The sequence below is a fragment of the Camelus dromedarius genome, chromosome 11 (genome assembly GCF_036321535.1).
Source record: "Camelus dromedarius isolate mCamDro1 chromosome 11, mCamDro1.pat, whole genome shotgun sequence".
In the NCBI taxonomy this organism is placed as follows: Eukaryota; Metazoa; Chordata; class Mammalia; order Artiodactyla; family Camelidae; genus Camelus; species Camelus dromedarius.
In genome coordinates, this window is record NC_087446.1 from 63,306,537 (window position 1) to 63,323,200 (window position 16,664).

The following is a 16,664-nucleotide window of genomic DNA, read 5'->3' on the forward strand; positions in this document are numbered from 1 at the left end:
AAATGAAGACAAACTTAAAATCAGATTCCAACTTTTGTGCCTGGAGAATGAGTGAAGGAATCCCAGGCTTCCTCTTCCTGCTGTAAAGAGGCTGATGCCTAAGGGGACTTTCAAAAAGACCTTGGCTGGAGGGGAGGGTATAGCTCAGTGGTAGAGTGCATGCTTAGCATGCACGAGGTCCTGGGTTCAAACCCCAGTACCTCCATTAAAAAAGCAATTTAAAAAAAATCAATAAACCTAATTACCTTCCCCCAAAGAAATAAGTAGGGAAAAAACAGACCCTGGCTAAATTCCTGGCCCTCCTCCATTTAGCTTTGTGTCTGTGTGTCATTGTGATGGCGTGGTGATAGACTTTAAAGACTTCAGTATTAAAGATTCTAGACCCAATTCAGTATATGTGGAGGGGGAGGGTTTCCCACACCACCAAGCAATGCTCCAATATTATCTACCCAGAGATAGTATCAGATTTCACAGAGCTCAGTCCTACAAGACCCACTCCCAAACCCAACCCCTTCAGATGCCTATCTTAAGCCCAGGTTATTAACTGTTCTTCTGATCCACCAACTACAAATTGGAGGTTCCCAAAGCCCTATCCTTGAGTTCCATTAATCTGCTATTGTTGTTCATGGGACTCAGGAAACTCATTCACTCACTAGATCACCAGTTTATTACAATATAATATAACAGGAAGGCCAGATGGAAGAGATGCATGGGGAAACGGATGCGAGAGTCGCGGCGCGTCCATGCCCTCTCTGAGCACGCCACTCACCTCTCACTGAATCTCTATGGTTTCACCAATCTGCAAGCTCTCCAAACCCACTTCTTTTAGGTTTTTATGGAAGCTTCATTACATAGGTATGATTGATTAAATCATCAACCATTGGTAATTGATTCAACCTCTAGCCCCCTCTTCCCTCTCTGGAGGGCAGGGGTTTGAGACTGAATGTTTCAACCCTCTAATCAAAAGTCCTCCTAGCAGCCAGCCGCCCACCTTTAGGTGCGTCCGCAAGGCATTCATCAACATAACAACAGACGTCTCTATGGCTCTCATTACTTAGGAAATTCCAAAATTTTTAGGAGGTCTGTGCTAGAAACAGGGATAAAGACCAAATATATATTTCTTATTATAAATCGCAATATCACAAGTATCAACATTACACACTTTAATCTACACCTTTAGAGGGGTGTTAGCATGTGAAGTACATTTACCGGGATCAACATTCTAGAGACGGTTAAGGCAGTTGGTTAGAAAGATTCAACAGGCCCAAGACACCTGCAAGTCTTGCAGCCTGATGTCTCAGAGTCATGCCGGAGGTTTGGAGTCTATTGGCTGTGTTAAAAAAGAAATAGGCCCGTAATGGAGTCACTTGTGCTAAGCCCCATGTTAGCAACCAAGATTTAATGCCTGACCTAATGGCAGTTTCAGCCTCTCCTAGGAACGTGACCTTTAACCAGGCAATACGGAATTACCACAAGGAAGGTGATCTTGCCTGAAGTAATCCACTCTGTTAAAAAACAAAATTCAGCTGAGTAAATTTGAAGTTCTCATTGGCTTTATTCAATGACCCATGAATCAGGCAGCATTCCACCTAGCAAATAGAAAGGAGTTCCAAACAGCTGCAGAAAAGGAAAGGTTTTTTAAGAGCAGAAAGGGAGTGGGGCAAGGAAGTCATGGACAGGAGGACGGGTTATTTCCTTTGCGGGGAGGCAGCTGTCTATGAGGTGGCTAGGTAATTCCATATTGACTGGTTAAAAGTCACATTCTTCAGAGAGGCTGAAACTGCAATCAAGTCTTGGTTTGATGACATGGACCTTAGCATAAGTGACTCTATTTTGGGTCTGTTTCTTTTTTAACAACTCTTTGCTAGAAACTTCCTTTTCCTGCCCCCTTTTCCGTATAAAACACCTCTATTTTGTAGAGCTCTTCAGAGCTCCTTTCTACTTGCTAGATGGGACACTCCCATTACTGAATTGTTGAGTAAAGTCAATTAGATCTTCAAATTTACTCGGTTGGATTTTCTTTTTTTTAAAACAGAGTTGGCATCAGCAGTAGGACTGAAGGAGACTTCTGATGGCTTCAGGGACAGTGAGTAACATAGTTATGGTCCCTGCAAACCCTTTTGGGTTCTCTGTCTTTCTTGCTGTTTCTGAGGGCCATGAGTAAGTTCTCAGTTTATATATATATATGTGTGTGTATATTTTATTGAAATATGCTTGGTTTACAATGTGTTAGTTTCTGGTGCACAGCACAGTGATTCAGTTATATATATATACACACACACACACATATATATATCTACCTTTTCATATTCTTTTTCATTTTAGGCTATTACATCATCTCGGTTTTGAGCTCCACTCTCTTTATGTCATCTCCTGATCTAAGTGGCTTTCCAGTTTGGGGCAGTCAGCTTGAGCTAGCAGACGATTCCATCTAGAACCCAAGCCCCCAGCCCGTGGTCCAGACCATAATTCCCCCATTTGAGTAGAAAACCCCAGCACTCGGGTCTGTCCCCAGATTCCACACTGGGAACTGCTGGTGGCAGCTGCGTTTCTTCATTTTTTTTGGAACCAGTCCTCAGAAACCATTATTTTAGGTCTGTTGGTTCAGTCCTTTTTCCAGTCCCAAGTTCCACGGGAATTGTTGGTGGGACACACAGTGACTTTTCTTGGCCAAGCTGCAGTAATATATCTTGGTTACTGCTCGTGTGTTAAGCTGCACATGTTCGTTTGTCTCATTTAGTGCAGACAAAGGCTGCTATTGTTAATGGGAATCTTGGGAGCTAGAAAGTTGCAAAAATTGTTGGAGTTGTTGCCTGGCTGCCTTCTAACATCTGGCAATGGACAGGATGAGATAGGAGACACAGACACAGAAGGGTCCTAGAGCCTGAGATGTTCCTACGTGTTGGAGGAGAGAGAGCTGGGATGACAAGGACTTCATATGGACCAGAAATGTGTGGACTTCCAATGTCTTAGGTGGTGGTGGTGTGGCAGGCAGGGCAGGTGGTCTTGGTTTGATGACAATTCTTGGGCAGGAGCGTTTGGAAGATTTGGAGGGTAACTGGTGCACTAAAGGAGAAGGCCAGGTGGAAGCAGGGCAGTGGGGCTCTTGAAAGAGGGAAGCAGGGGAGGAAAAATAATTTTCCCTCTACCCTTCTAGGTTCTGGGCTGAATAAATAATAAAAGACAGATTGACAGGAAAAAAAGAAACGGAGGTTTAATCACATGTATACTTCCTGTCTACATGGGAGGTACCCAGGAAAACTAAGAGTTCCTAGACATTTAGTTATCTTTCAGGTACAGAGAGGGAGACACTTACAAATGGAGATTTCGCTTACAAATGTAAATATCTCTAACAAAAGGATAATTTCTCAGTTTTCGGAGCTTCTCTGCTGTCTGCTGCTTCTTGAAAAGAATCCTTATGTCAAAGAGGCACATTTGGGGATGTCAAGTTCTGCTCCCCTCCAAGAGGGGGGACCAGCTGCTGGGCAGGCCTGGGCCTGGGCAAGGTGCGGTGGCACACAGCGGGATAATGTGAATTCCTTCATTTGGCCACCTAGCTGGAAGGGGAGGCCACAGTGAACTTTCAGAGAGTGGTCCACCATGGTCCCAGCTCTCAAGTATTTATTCATTCAGTTGTTCATTCATTCAAACGGGCTTTATTAATTACCTGTCATATGGACCAGAAATGTGTGGTAAGTGCGGGGATGCAGTAATGTGCAGAACCACAGACCCCTGCCTTCAGGAAGCTCTCTGCCTAGTGGCGGAGCTATAAATTAGTCAATAATGTTACAACTTTTTGTAAAACTACAACAGCAGATGTTTTGAGAGTAAACTTCTGGGAATATGAGACGTAGAATAGAGGAGGAGATTTAAGCTTAGGGGATGGGGTTTTCACTTCTCCAGGTACCAGGGCGAGGAGGAAGTGGTCTCCGCCGGGTGGATCGCCGCTTCAGAAAAGCCAGGCCTGGGGGATGGGGTCGGAAACATTCCCGCAGCTGCTCCCGAGGGCCGGCCCGAGGGTTGGTGGCCTCTGCCCTCCGGCCTCGCGCCCGGTCCCGCAGTTGTTGGGGGGTGGGGTGGGGGGCGCTGCCTCCTCCCCGGCGGCTGGGGGCGCTGCGGCCGAGCGGCGGGGGGCGCTGCCTCCTCCGGGACGGCGGGGGGCGCTGCGGGCCGGGCGGCGGGAGCGGCCCGGGCCGGCGCGGCGAGCAGCGCGGCGGATGGAGAGTCTGGCCGCGGCCGGCGGCGCCGCCTCCTCGTCGGGCCGGGCACGGCGGGCCGGGGCCTTTGTGTGAGGCGGCGGCGGCGATGGTGCTCGGGCCCCGCGGAGCCGGGTAAGCGCGGCCGGGCCGAGGGCTGCCCTGGCCGAGGCCGGACCCCCGTCCCGGCCTTTCTCTCGCCCTCGCTGGGCTCCCCCCTGCCCGCTCCCCTCGCCCGGACCCGTCCTCTCCCGCCGCGCGCCGCCCCCGGCCGGCCCCGCCGCCGATCCCTTCGCCCCCTGTCCGACCCCGCGCCCCGCCGCGTCGCCCCCCACCCGCCGCCCGAGGTCGCCCCGCTGTTTGGGAGGCACCGAGGTACTTGGTGCTCCCCAGATGGAGTGCCCCAGCCCCACTGAACTCCCTTCCTCCCGGATTCGACCCTCCAGAGGGGAGACTGCGGCGCCACGGGGTTGTTGGGGTGCCTTCTCGGAAGTTCCGAATCCGTCCCCTACCGCTCCCCGCCCAGGCTTCCCGGCGCCCCGACCTGCTGACCGTTGATGTGTGACCACCAGGGCCCGGGAGATGCTTGGCTGGTACCCAACAATGCCCAGAAGCTTCCTGGGCCCCAGAGAAAGTTGGGAGTTAATCGAACGTGATGAGGTGCAGAAAGAGGCTGTGTTGCACAGGGCGAGTCGTGAGACTGAAGGAGAAGCCAGCTAGCTTGTCCCCCTTCGTCGTGCAGGACTCGAAAAGGGGGAAAAAGTGGAACTGAGCAAGCCTGTAGGAGTTACCTGTGTAATCAAGATCAAGTAAATCTCTTAGTTCTGGTCAAATAAGCATAATTCCTGAAAAGGGTGGGAAAAAGAATGGAAGCGTATTTGTCATATTAAATACCACAGTTGTGTTCTGCTTTGCTTTACTTCTTTGGGTTCTGAGTGTTTTTACTTCATTCACAGCACACAGAGAATGTGATAGAGCAGTCTCTAAATAGCTCTGGGCTATGGGGAGACAAGAGGGCAGGCAGGTAGCATGGGTAGAGAGAGATGGGGACTCAAGAATGAGCGAGAGACTTATTTAGGGACTGAAAGAACATAGCAATGGTAGGAAGCTAAAGGACAGAGCACCCTTTCCCTTTCCCCAGCAGCCAGTGGCGCTTTGATAATTGTGTTCTAGTGTGTGTGTGGCATTTGGCATCATAAGGGAAGAGAATATATGCAATGAGATAGGAAAGCGTGTATTCAGGAGGAAATTAGGAAATTACTGAGAAAAATTTGAGCCAGTTGCTCTGGTTAAGAAGTGTAAGATTTTGTCTGAGAGGATGCTTCTGGCTTGGCTTTAAGACACTAGCTTCTGTCTAACCAGGCCTACAGACTCTCTTACTAACTCTTAAAGACCAAGCTGACAGTTTTTTCCCAATACTTTTGGATTTTGTCGTGACTACTCTGGGAATGTGCAGGGAGCGAGGTCACTGTCCCGTTACTTTTGCTGTCCTTGCCCCCAGCAGAATGGAGCAGGTGTTTGTCCATTCACTGCTGCTCCCCACGCAGAGCTTGGAAACACGCAGACTGGTGGCATTTCCTCCTGTGGATCTCCTCACCTGCGGGGATGTGTTTGGCCATCCACCTTTTCCTTTTGCTGTCCACAGATTAACCGTGCTGATAAGGAGGCAACATCATAGGAGCTGCTAAGATGGGCATGAGGATCAAACTGCAAAGCACCAACCACCCCAACAACCTGCTGAAGGAACTCAACAAGTGCCGGCTCTCGGAGACCATGTGCGATGTCACCATCGTGGTGGGGAGCCGCTCCTTCCCGGCCCACAAAGCCGTGCTAGCCTGTGCGGCTGGCTACTTCCAGAACCTCTTCCTGAACACTGGGCTCGATGCTGCCAGGACCTATGTGGTGGACTTCATCACCCCCGCCAACTTTGAGAAGATTCTGAGCTTTGTTTACACGTCAGAGCTCTTCACGGACCTGATCAACGTTGGGGTCATCTACGAGGTCGCTGAGCGTCTGGGTATGGAGGATCTCCTCCGGGCCTGTCACTCCACTTTTCCTGACCTGGAGACCACTGCCGTGGCCAAGCCGCTGACCAGCACCACTGAGAGCCACTCTGGTACCCTGAGTTGTAGCTCAGCAGAACCCACCCATCCCCTTGGAGAACTCCGGGGTGGTGGGGAGCACTTTGTTCCTGATAGAAACTATGTGTTGCCTGGTGATGCTGGAGGAAGCTATAAAGAGGAAGAGAGAAACGTTACCAGTGACACTAACCATAGCCTGCCTCTGCCGCAGCAGCCACTGCCGCCAAAGACAGAAGACCACGATGCCCCTGCTCCTTTCACGTCTGTCCCCAGTATGGTGACCCAGCCAGTCCTGGGCACTGTCAGCATGGGCATCCAAACCAGCACAAGCTCCTGCCAGCCATACAAAGTCCAGAGCAATGGAGACTTCAGTAAAAACAGCTTCTTTACCCCTGACAATGCAATAGATATTACCACTGGGACCAACTCCTGTCTGAGCAATAGCGACCACTCCAAAGACCCCAGCTTTGGGCAGATGGAAGAGCTCCAGCTGGAGGACCTGGGGGACGACGACTTGCAGTTTGAAGACCCCACCGAGGAGATAGGCACAGCTGAGGAGGTGATTGAATTGAGTGACGACAGCGAGGACGAGCTGACTTTCGGAGAGAATGACAACCGAGAGAGTAAGGCCATGCCTTGCCAAGTGTGCAAGAAAATTCTAGAGCCCAACATTCAGCTCATCCGCCAGCATGCTCGGGACCACGTGGACCTGCTGACCGGCAACTGCAAGGTCTGCGAGACACACTTCCAGGACCGTAACTCCCGGGTGACCCATGTTCTGTCCCACATCGGTATTTTCCTCTTCTCCTGCGACATGTGTGAAACTAAGTTCTTTACCCAGTGGCAGCTGACCCTCCACCGACGGGATGGGATATTTGAGAACAACATCATCGTCCACCCCAGCGACCCTCTGCCTGGGAAGCTGGGTCTGTTTGCAGGAGCGGCCTCTGCAGAGTTGAAATGTGCTGCCTGTGGTAAGGCATTGGCCAGAGATTTCCACGTGGTCCGGGGCCACATCCTTGACCACCTGAACCTGAAGGGCCAGGCCTGCAGTGTCTGTGACCAGCGCCACCTCAACCTCTGCAGCCTCATGTGGCACACACTCTCCCATCTCGGCATCTCGGTCTTCTCCTGCTCCGTCTGTGCAAACAGCTTTGTGGACTGGCATCTCCTGGAGAAGCACATGGCTGTGCACCAAAGCCTGGAAGACGCCCTCTTCCGCTGCCACTTGTGCAGCCAGAGCTTCAAGTCGGAGGCTGCCTATCGCTACCACGTGAGCCAGCACAAATGCAACAGTGGCCTTGATGCACGGCCTGGTTTTGGGCTACAGCACCCAGCTCTCCAGAAGCGGAAGCTGCCAGCAGAAGAGTTCCTGAGTGAGGAGTTGGCACTGCAGGGCCAACCCGGGAATAGCAAGTATAGCTGCAAGGTGTGTGGCAAAAGATTTGCCCACACAAGTGAGTTCAACTACCACCGGCGGATCCACACGGGCGAGAAGCCGTACCAGTGTAAGGTGTGCCACAAGTTCTTCCGAGGCCGCTCGACCATCAAGTGCCACCTGAAGACGCACTCGGGGGCCCTCATGTATCGCTGCACGGTCTGTGGCCACTACAGCTCCACGCTTAACCTCATGAGCAAGCACGTCGGCGTGCACAAAGGCAGCCTCCCGCCTGACTTCACCATCGAGCAGACCTTCATGTACATTATCCATTCCAAAGAGGCCGAGAAGAACCCGGACAGCTGACTGGGTCCCCGCAGAGCCAGGGGGCGCTCCCAGGCAGCAGCCAGGACGTTAGTTTTCTGATGGCTGTTGGTCCTTCCCGAGCCGAAGTTACGGTTTTGCCTTGCTAGGAGTCCTGTTCTGTCCTGTGTTTAAAGGAGAAAAAAGAAGAAATAGCACATGAACACTGTTACTGTTTTTGAGAAGCAACGGCCCTATCATGTTTACCTCCTTACCTGTTCCTGCCCATGCAGGGCTGTGTTTTTGATTCTTTTGAGGCTGGTTTTGGGATCTCGTCAGGCAGTTGGTATCAAGTAGATCCCCTTCCCCAGCCTCCTAAGTTTTAGTTTACTGATAGGTTTTATGCTGCTAAGAATCCAACCAACAGCCTCACTGAATAGAAGAGGTGGAGAGAGGTCTTCACGGTGGGTGTTACTGCCAGACCTCCGACCGGGACAACCAGCTATGAGAGGGATTTTGGGAGTGTGGTCATTCAGGAAAGCCTAGTCAGCAGAGCAGCTCACCTCCGGCTCCAGTCGCAGCCCTCAGCAGGGAAAAGGTGTCAGGGATGGAGGGACCTGCTTGTTCCATGGCTCTGATCTGCTGATTGGATAGTGAGGTCTCTTGGCAGCTAGATCCCAACTGGGGGGACAAAGCTTTCCATTTAGGTCAGAAAGCTTTGGGATGAATCCTTGCCAGCCAGAAGAGGTGTCCTGCAGTGCTGCCGGAAGTGGCAGTCTGGATGGACAGGAAGGGAGGTTTCTCTTTTCTCCTCAATTCCAAAGAAACGTGATTTTATGGAGCGATGGCCCAGGACGTCAGGCCTTCCCTGTGGGGCAGAGAGGACAGGGAGCCACTTTGATGTAGTCATCTGTCATCCGGCCACCTCCATCAACCGTGAGTTTCCTGGGGGAGAGGTGGGGATGTCTGACAGCAGCAGCCTTGCCTTAATTTACATCCAGTCTCCCACCTCGAATTGTGTTTGGCCTATAGTGTAGATGAGAAGACCCTGTGAAGTGGTGGAGTGGTGGACTGTGAGCCCTTCAGGACTAAAGGGACCCGAGTAACTAGTGGTGTGTAGCAGGATGTGCGTTCTGTCTGCCCCAGTCGGGTAACCTGTTGTTTACTTTGTGCTAACTGGGCCAGAGCTTTGGCAGCTCACCTTTGTCCTGCTGGAATTTATCCTCATCTGTCATCGCATCGCCACCAGGGGGCACTAGTTGCTGACAGCTGCTTCAAGCCCTCCCTGGGTGGCTGGGCAACGGGTCTTGCCCAGTCCAGGGGTGCTGGTTGGGTCTATTCTTAGTTGCCTTTTGAGGGGGTCTTGCCCAAAGAAGGCTTGAGGGAGAGGGCCCTCGGATCTCGCATACTCACAAGGCAGCACCTCAGTAACCCATACTACCTCACCTGCTCAGGCGAGCTCTGGGAGTCCCTGGCCTCAGCCCTGACGCTGCCCAGGTGGGACTCAGCAGCACCCGGGCTGTTTCACAAGCAAGTGGTTTTAATTGACTCACAAAGCCTTTTTTGAACATAATATTTATTTATTTTTGGTTTTATATACATATTACCCAGCATCTCTTTTGGATAAGAGACTTCAGGAAAATGAGCTGCTCCCAGTAGGTAGCCCTATTCCAGGAGACAGTCCTGGTCAGAGATTTGGGAAACAGTGGCTAGAACTAGGGGAGAACAGGTCACACCTTTAAACAAGCAAATTCTTTTCTTTCTCTCCAGGCAGTCTTGCAGAATAAACCCAGGGAACCCTTTAGATAATGGCGTAAGGTCTAGAAAGTTGAGGTTTGTTAAATCCCTAAGCCTTTCATCCCCCTTCCGTCCTGTGATTGAGTAGATTGGGGATGGGTGAGGGGATCAAGCCACGTAAAGGACCTTTTTGCATATTTTCTCATCCTTCCTAAACTTAGGAGGCTGGCTGGGACAAACAGGCAAACCAAAGCTCTGTCCTTGTTGAACCTGCTGCCTCTCTCCCCAGCCCTCGATTGATAAAGCCTCTAGGTTGGAGTGCAGGCACTCTGGTGAGGTGACCCTTGCACGATGGGACTTGTGCAAGTGGCCACTTCCACTATCTGAAGCCAACCTGTTAAGTGTTCCCTTGGGACATTCTTGCTGGGAAAGCAGTGCTGAGACTTACCATCCCTGACTGCCTGCTTCCTTCTTCCCACACTGACCATTAGAAGTTTAAGAAAGAAAGTGTATAAAAGACTACAGGCAAGTATCTGCTAAGTGTTGGCAGCCAGAGCAGTTTCTCCCAGATTGTTGGTGAGGACCAAGTTTCGAATGGCAGGATTTGGGGCACTTACTGGAACCCAACCACGGAGCCGAGACTGGATCGGTGTGCTGGAGAAGCCCTTTTCCTTAACAGAGGGCGTCGTGGATGCTGGGTAGTCTGTGTACTTAACCTGAAACTGTGAAGTTTTCCCTTTTTGCCAGTAAACCAAAAAACAAATCCTTGAAGCTTTGCCCCTAAAACACTAAAAAACTGCACCCCCTGATCCTCCTGAGGCCCAGTGGTTGACCAGGGTGGCCCGGTTGGTTGCAGTCAGACATGTAGCAGGGTCAGTAGCTCATGAGGCTCATTGACCAAACCCCATTCCCCTGTGCGTCCCCTGTATTCACACCTCAACCCTCCTTTTGCAGTCGTGTTTGCTGCCTCTGCCTCCAGCTCACCCTTTTCTGCACTGCTTTATTTGAAACACTATATTATGGCTTATGGCAAAGGGCATTCAAGGATACCTGGTAGAAGGTATTCATATTTTGAGTTTTAAGTTTTTTCAGCCTTCTGCTCATTGGGTTTTGTTGCCCTCTCTGCCCTGGAGCCCAGGTTAGCGCTGTCTCCTGTGCTGTTCTGAGGTTCTGTCTGCCCTTTGAACGTCTTCTCTGCTCCTTCTCCTCCCCTCTTCTTGTTCTGTACTCAGGACCAGCTGCATGATTTGCAGAGCCCTTTGTTTAGAAATTACCTAGAGCATTAAAGCAAGCAAGCACGAGGCCATTCCCAACTTTTCCCTAAGGGAAGAGGGTGATACTTTAATGGCACACTAAATGACAGAGGCTGCTGTGCCCAGAGGAAGTGCCAGTGTCCTGGCACTCCTCTGACCCACTGATGGCTCACTGATGCCACAGTGCCCGCTGGCAAGCTCTGCTGTACCCTGGTATTTGTTCCTAAATTTTAAGACCCCGTGGAGTGTCTATAGTTCATGGCTAGTTGGGAAGAAAGGAGGTGGGGGTGGGGGCCAGGAAATGGGTAAAAATTCTTTTCGACTTTCCTCTGATCTGTCAGCACCCTTTTATCTCTCGGACAGCCTTTGTCTTTAATACCTTCTCCCCAGTCAGGTTTTGCTGCTGATGTTTTCTTCCTCTTCTGGCTGCCTGCTGTGCCCTCCTGTTCCCCAGACTACTCAACTTTGGAAGTGAATTTAAATTCCTTCGTAGATGGACACTGATTTTGTTGGCATGGAAGTGGGCCATGTGGAGAAATATGCCCCTCTGGGAGTCCCCACATATCCTTTTCCCGAAATCGTGCACTGGATGAATTAGGAAGCAGGGCACACAGCGTTCGTTTCAATGTGATCGCTCATCATAAACTTAACATCAGGACGAAAAGGAAACTTTTGATTTGGATGTTTCTTTTAACACCCTTCCCCCGTCCAGTCCACCCTCCCTGCCCGTCTACTAGCTCAAGTCTCTTAACGAATCCGAGAAGAGTTGTTGACGTCTAACTCCTTCCATTAAATTAATAAGTACTGACCTCCTAATATTTAAGTGTTTACTATCTATTGCTGTAAAGTTTTGTATATTTTGTAAACTTTTTTTCCCAAATAGTAGATGTCTAAAATCGTTGTACATCTGATTCTTTTATATTCCATTGTTCGGCACAAAGTGTGGTTTTTATTTAGAATAAAAAAAGGAAATTTGAAATGGGAGTGCTTTTCCTATTTACTGTGATCATGCTCATCCCTTCAGAGTTCAGAGTACCCGGGCCATCACCCTTTCAGTAGAGTGTTCTGCTCAGCAGTTGCCAGAATTCTTTCAGGTAGCACATTTTCCTTTCCTGTAGCTAGAATTCCCCGGCATTAATTTGTCCTGTTTTTAGTGGGACAGTGGGAAATTAATTCAATGACCCGACCTTTTCAGAGGGAACATCCCTGAGAGGAATCTTCTGTTGGCTCAGAGAGAGCAGTGGGGCTCTGCTGATGTCTGGTTGGACCAGAGATTTGGCCACAAATTTGTCTGGTTGGTGCCATCTGTTTCGCCGTGACATGGTGTATCAGAGTGGAGAGGGGGCGGAGGTCTGGCATGGTTTCATGAGGTTGATAACAACTGTCCCCCCACAGAAGGGAGACAGACCTCTAGAAGGTAGGGCGTGACGTGGTCCATTTGGTCTCAGAGCACATTGCCTGGGCCTGGCCCCCCATCAGTGCCCCGCAAACGCTGAGGGTGGCCTTGCTCAGCATGCTGGTTCTCTCAGCCCCGGGAAGTACCCATGCTGCCAGGGCACTGGTTGCCAGAGTGAAATCTGGGGGAAGAGAAGTTGTAGGGAAAATGGCCTCTGAGGTAACCTGGGGTGTGATATGTGCCGCTGGGTTTCCTTCAGGGAGCTTCTGGAGCCCAAGTCAGAGGAGGCAGTGATGTGGGCATTGACTTGCTTGGTTTTCATGTGGACACAAGGGAGGAAAGTCCAGTACATTTTCTGCATTGTTAGGTTAAGTTCTTGCTCTAGCCCCACATCACTGTCCTGATTGAAACAGCCTTCAGCTCTATACCACTGAGTAGCTGTTTGTAGCTTAAGACCCTTTCTCAGGTTTGGGCCCAGTGAGCAGTAGACATGGATTTTTTTCTCGGTGCTCCTGACAAACGGGCACATAGTGTTGGAGCACATGTTTAATGCATCTGGTGAACAGTTTCAGATTTCTGAGAGCAGAGGAGACCGCACACCAGGTCAGCGAGCAGCTAATCCAAGTTAAACATTCCAGACATACTGAGCACTTGAGCAGGACAGAGGGTCTCAGAGACCGTGTCCACCAGCCCTTCACTCTCCACAGGCAGGATGGAGAGACCGAGGACTCAGAACAGGTGGGCTGGGACCTACTCTCAGGCCTTACTGGAGTCAGAGCACTTCACAGACATGGTCCTAGTTCCCCAAACTGATAGATGAGCCTTTTGCAGAAGACCTGCGTGTTAGCAAGAGGACTTACTTTCCTGTCTGTAGGACAAGTGTTAATGGAAGTGAGTTGTTGGACAGGAAAATTATGAGACTTGTCCAGGAAGAAAGAAGTCTGTGGGTGAGAACTGACTTAGAAGAATGCCAGAACTCTGTCCTGTGACAGGATTAGAAGATGTCTCCTTCGCTACCCTGTGCACAGGACAAAGGCTGACAGATGGAGCACCGGCAGTGCCTGCTGCTGCCTGTCCCAAAGTCTGCTCCCAGAATGGATGTTCCTTGATGTTTTCCTCTGACCTGGAGAGACAGGGAGGGACGAGGGGTAGAGGTCTGGAAATGTCCTAGACTCAGAGCTGGGGGGAGGTGGGCTCTGAGGAGTGTGGACTCTGGGGCAGCTCCTCTGCTCTAGTGGGAGGGGGGTCGCGGAGAGCATCGGCAAGGAAATGGAGCCGCTTCCTGGATGGTGGTGGTGAGGGTGGAGAATCCTCGTGCTGACCCAGCTGCAGGGTGCCTGTCTCAGACACTGACCTCGGCTTTACCCACCTCTGCCGGCCCCGCCCCTCCATCTATCACCGCAGGGAGGATGCACTGCTAGGAAACGCCTCCTGAGGCCTCCTGGTTCCTTGGCCTCTGGCCTCTTGTCCCCACAGCCTGCATGGTGTGCCGGGAGGTCGACAAGCACGAACACGAAAGCAAAGCTGCCTGGGGTTCCTGCAGAGTGCACTCTTTCCGGCCAGGGTGATTTCTGAAATGAGTGCGTCTGCTTTCTGCTGAGCATCTCTTCAGCCTCAGCTCCCCTCCTAGTCCCAGCTGGCAGGGCAGGTTTTTTCAGAGACCCAGAGTCGTGGCTGTCTCTAATCTTTATTTCACCCTTTCCCCTGCGTGTCTCCCTTAGACACCAGGACCAGGTCAAATATCACAACACAAGGACCTGCTCCCTGTCCCTCCCTGTCCCCTCTCCCCATCCCCAACTCCCCACCTCCCCACCTCAGTATTTTAAGATATACCCAGAATTGGCCATGAGTGCTCTGACCCTCTCCCGTGCTCCCCCAAAGTCTCTCACCTCCTCTTCCAGCTTTCTGCTTCGCTGGTGGAGGAGACTGGAATCCTCCTCAGCTGGCTATGAGAGACTGAGGAGCGGAGGTGGGTGGGGTATTTGGTGCCTGGAAGTTCAGGCTCGGGTGGAGGTGAGGGCCCGCTGCAGGGGGATGGATGCCTTCCTTGGTGATGATGATGGAATGCTGGGTGGAGGAGGAGGAGGAGGAGGAGGAGGAGGCACGTCTGCCCTCCCTGGCCTGGGCCTTGGGAAGGTAATGGACCACAGCTTTCAGCAGCCGATCCTGGAAGCCCGGGCTGAGAAAGTTGTAAAGGATGGGGTTGACGACGCAGTGGAGCATGGAGAAGCAGTCGATGATGTCGTAGAAGAAGTAGAGCAGGTGGGCCAGGTAGCAGTGGAGGGAGATGTGGGTCCCGTGCAGTGTGATCAGCAGCAGGGTCACATGGTAGGGCAGCCAGCAGATGGCGAAGACGGCTATGTAGGCACACAACAGCAGGCAGTGGCGCCGGCCCTCGGGCCGCCCCGCCCGCCGCAGGCGGCAGGCCGTCAGCACGTTGAAGACGGCAATGAGAGGGAAGGGCAGCAGGAAGCCCAGGATGGTGGTGGACAGGGACACCACCAGCGCCCACGTGCTGTACGTTTCGAAAGGCGCCACGAAGAGGCACATGGGCTCAAAGCCGTCCACCAGCCGGATGTGGACCACCTCGGGCAGCGGGACGAGGGCCGAGAGGACCCAGACGGCCGCGCACACGGCCCGCCGCCCGCGGTGCTGGTGGCGCTGCCAGGAGGGCGAGGCGCCGGTGAGCGTGACGTAGCGGTCGACGCTGAGGCACACCAGGAAGAAGACGCTGCTGTACATGCTGACGAAGTAGCAGTAGTGGGCGAAGCGGCAGGAGAAGCTGCCCCAGAGCCAGGTGTAGTCCAGCGTGACCTCCAGCATCCACACGGGCAGGGACAGCACGGTGCCCAGGTCGGCGGCCGCCATGTTGAGGACGTAGAGGCGCAGCAGCCCCGCGCGGCCCGCGCGGCGCCAGTGCACGCAGATCACCAGCAGGTTCTCCACCAGCCCGACCACGAACACGGCCAGGTAGAGCACGAAGAGCGCCACCCGCTTGGTGTTCTCGCTGAGCTCCACGTGGCACTCGGGCAGCGTGTGGTTGAAGAAGTAGAGCAGCTCCGTCCAGTTGTGGATCTCTCCCGGCTCGCTGGCCGGCCCCGCCGGGGGCCCCTGGGAGGGGCCGGGCCCCGCGGCCGACATGCGGGCCGGCAGGCGCCTCGCGGGGCGGGGGAGGGCTGCGAGGGAAAAGAGACCTCGGCGGCAGCCCCGTGTGCCCGAGGTCGCGGGCCGCAGGGACCAGGAGACTCTGGGTGAAGATTCTGGGTCTGGGGAGGCAAGAAAGGAGAGTGCACAGCTGACCACAGGCTTTGACCCAAGAGCGCAAATATGTTGTTAAGAGGTCTTGGTGGCAGGAGAGACCAGAACTGTTTGTGCCCGACCGCTTTCTTCCCAGCCCCGGCCAGCCCCACCCTCCTCCAGTCCAGGTGGGCTCAGTCCCTGCTTCTCTCCCGGCACATCACCCCTTGGCCCTTTTACGTGGGTCTTCCTTAGGGCTCTCGCTCTGTCTTGCTATTTGGACCACGTATGGGGACACACATCCCCCCACCCTGGCTCCAGTTCCTCCCTGGGAACAACTGTGATCATACAAGGAAGCCAGTTTCTCCGAGCCCCACTCCCTTCTTCCTGAGAGGGGGCAACACTCACCTGAGTTTCCGTGTCGGGAGCACTTCAGTCCTACAGGCCGGCAGGTCTGGAGTGCTGGGGAGCTGTGAGGAGGCTGGAGGGCCGTGGCTGCGGGGCTGGCTTTGCTGCGGGCTCAGGGCTGTCCTTCTCATCCAGGAAGCAGTATCACTGGCTGAGGCTCTGTGAGAGAGGGTCAGGATTTTTCCTGCCTTCCCCCAATCCAGTTAGAGGGGAAGTCACAGCCAAAGTTCCAGTATGCCAGTGACAGGGAGGAGTCAGGCTGCAAGCATTAAAATCCAGAGTCCTCACTAGCTGTGTGAATTTACCTCTTTAAGCCTCAGTTCTCTCCTCTGCAAAATGGGATGACAGGCACATCTACTAAAACAGGTGTTGTGAGAATTAAATGAGCCAGCGAGGTGACGTGCTGAGCACAGGGCCGGCCCTGTGGTAAATGCATTACATATGTTTGTGGTCTCCCCTTGCTAAATCAGCCGGGAGTCCTGCTCTCCGCTGTCAGTCCTGATTCTTGCCAAAGCAGGACTGGATATGGGTGGGAGGGCTAAAGTAAATCTGAAAATGTGTCAGACTTGTAATCACTCTGGCCATTCCCCAGCATTAAGCTGTGATCTGAGGTGAGAATCTGGAGAGAGAGAGAAGGCTGGGTGTCGAGTGGGAAAGGGGCGTTGGGCTTCAGGG

At 52.6% G+C, this 16,664-nt stretch overlaps 2 protein-coding genes across 2 annotated transcripts; one reads left to right on the forward strand and one right to left on the reverse strand.

Moving 5' to 3' along the window:
• The first annotated feature begins 4,224 nt into the window (after positions 1-4,224).
• On the forward strand, positions 4,225-11,932 carry ZBTB39 (zinc finger and BTB domain containing 39). Its single transcript, XM_031462231.2, has 2 exons — positions 4,225-4,331; positions 5,842-11,932. The coding sequence occupies exon 2, from the start codon at positions 5,886-5,888 to the stop codon at positions 8,019-8,021; it is 2,136 nt and encodes a 711-aa protein (XP_031318091.1). The 5' UTR covers positions 4,225-4,331; positions 5,842-5,885; the 3' UTR covers positions 8,022-11,932.
• A 2,079-nt stretch (positions 11,933-14,011) lies between these two features.
• GPR182 (G protein-coupled receptor 182) lies at positions 14,012-16,387 on the reverse strand. Its single transcript, XM_031462233.2, has 2 exons — positions 15,990-16,387; positions 14,012-15,610 (listed from the first exon to the last, which is right to left on the reverse strand). Exon 2 carries the CDS (start codon positions 15,483-15,485, stop codon positions 14,283-14,285), a length of 1,203 nt encoding a protein of 400 aa, XP_031318093.2. The 5' UTR covers positions 15,486-15,610; positions 15,990-16,387; the 3' UTR covers positions 14,012-14,282.
• Positions 16,388-16,664: the final 277 nt, after the last annotated feature.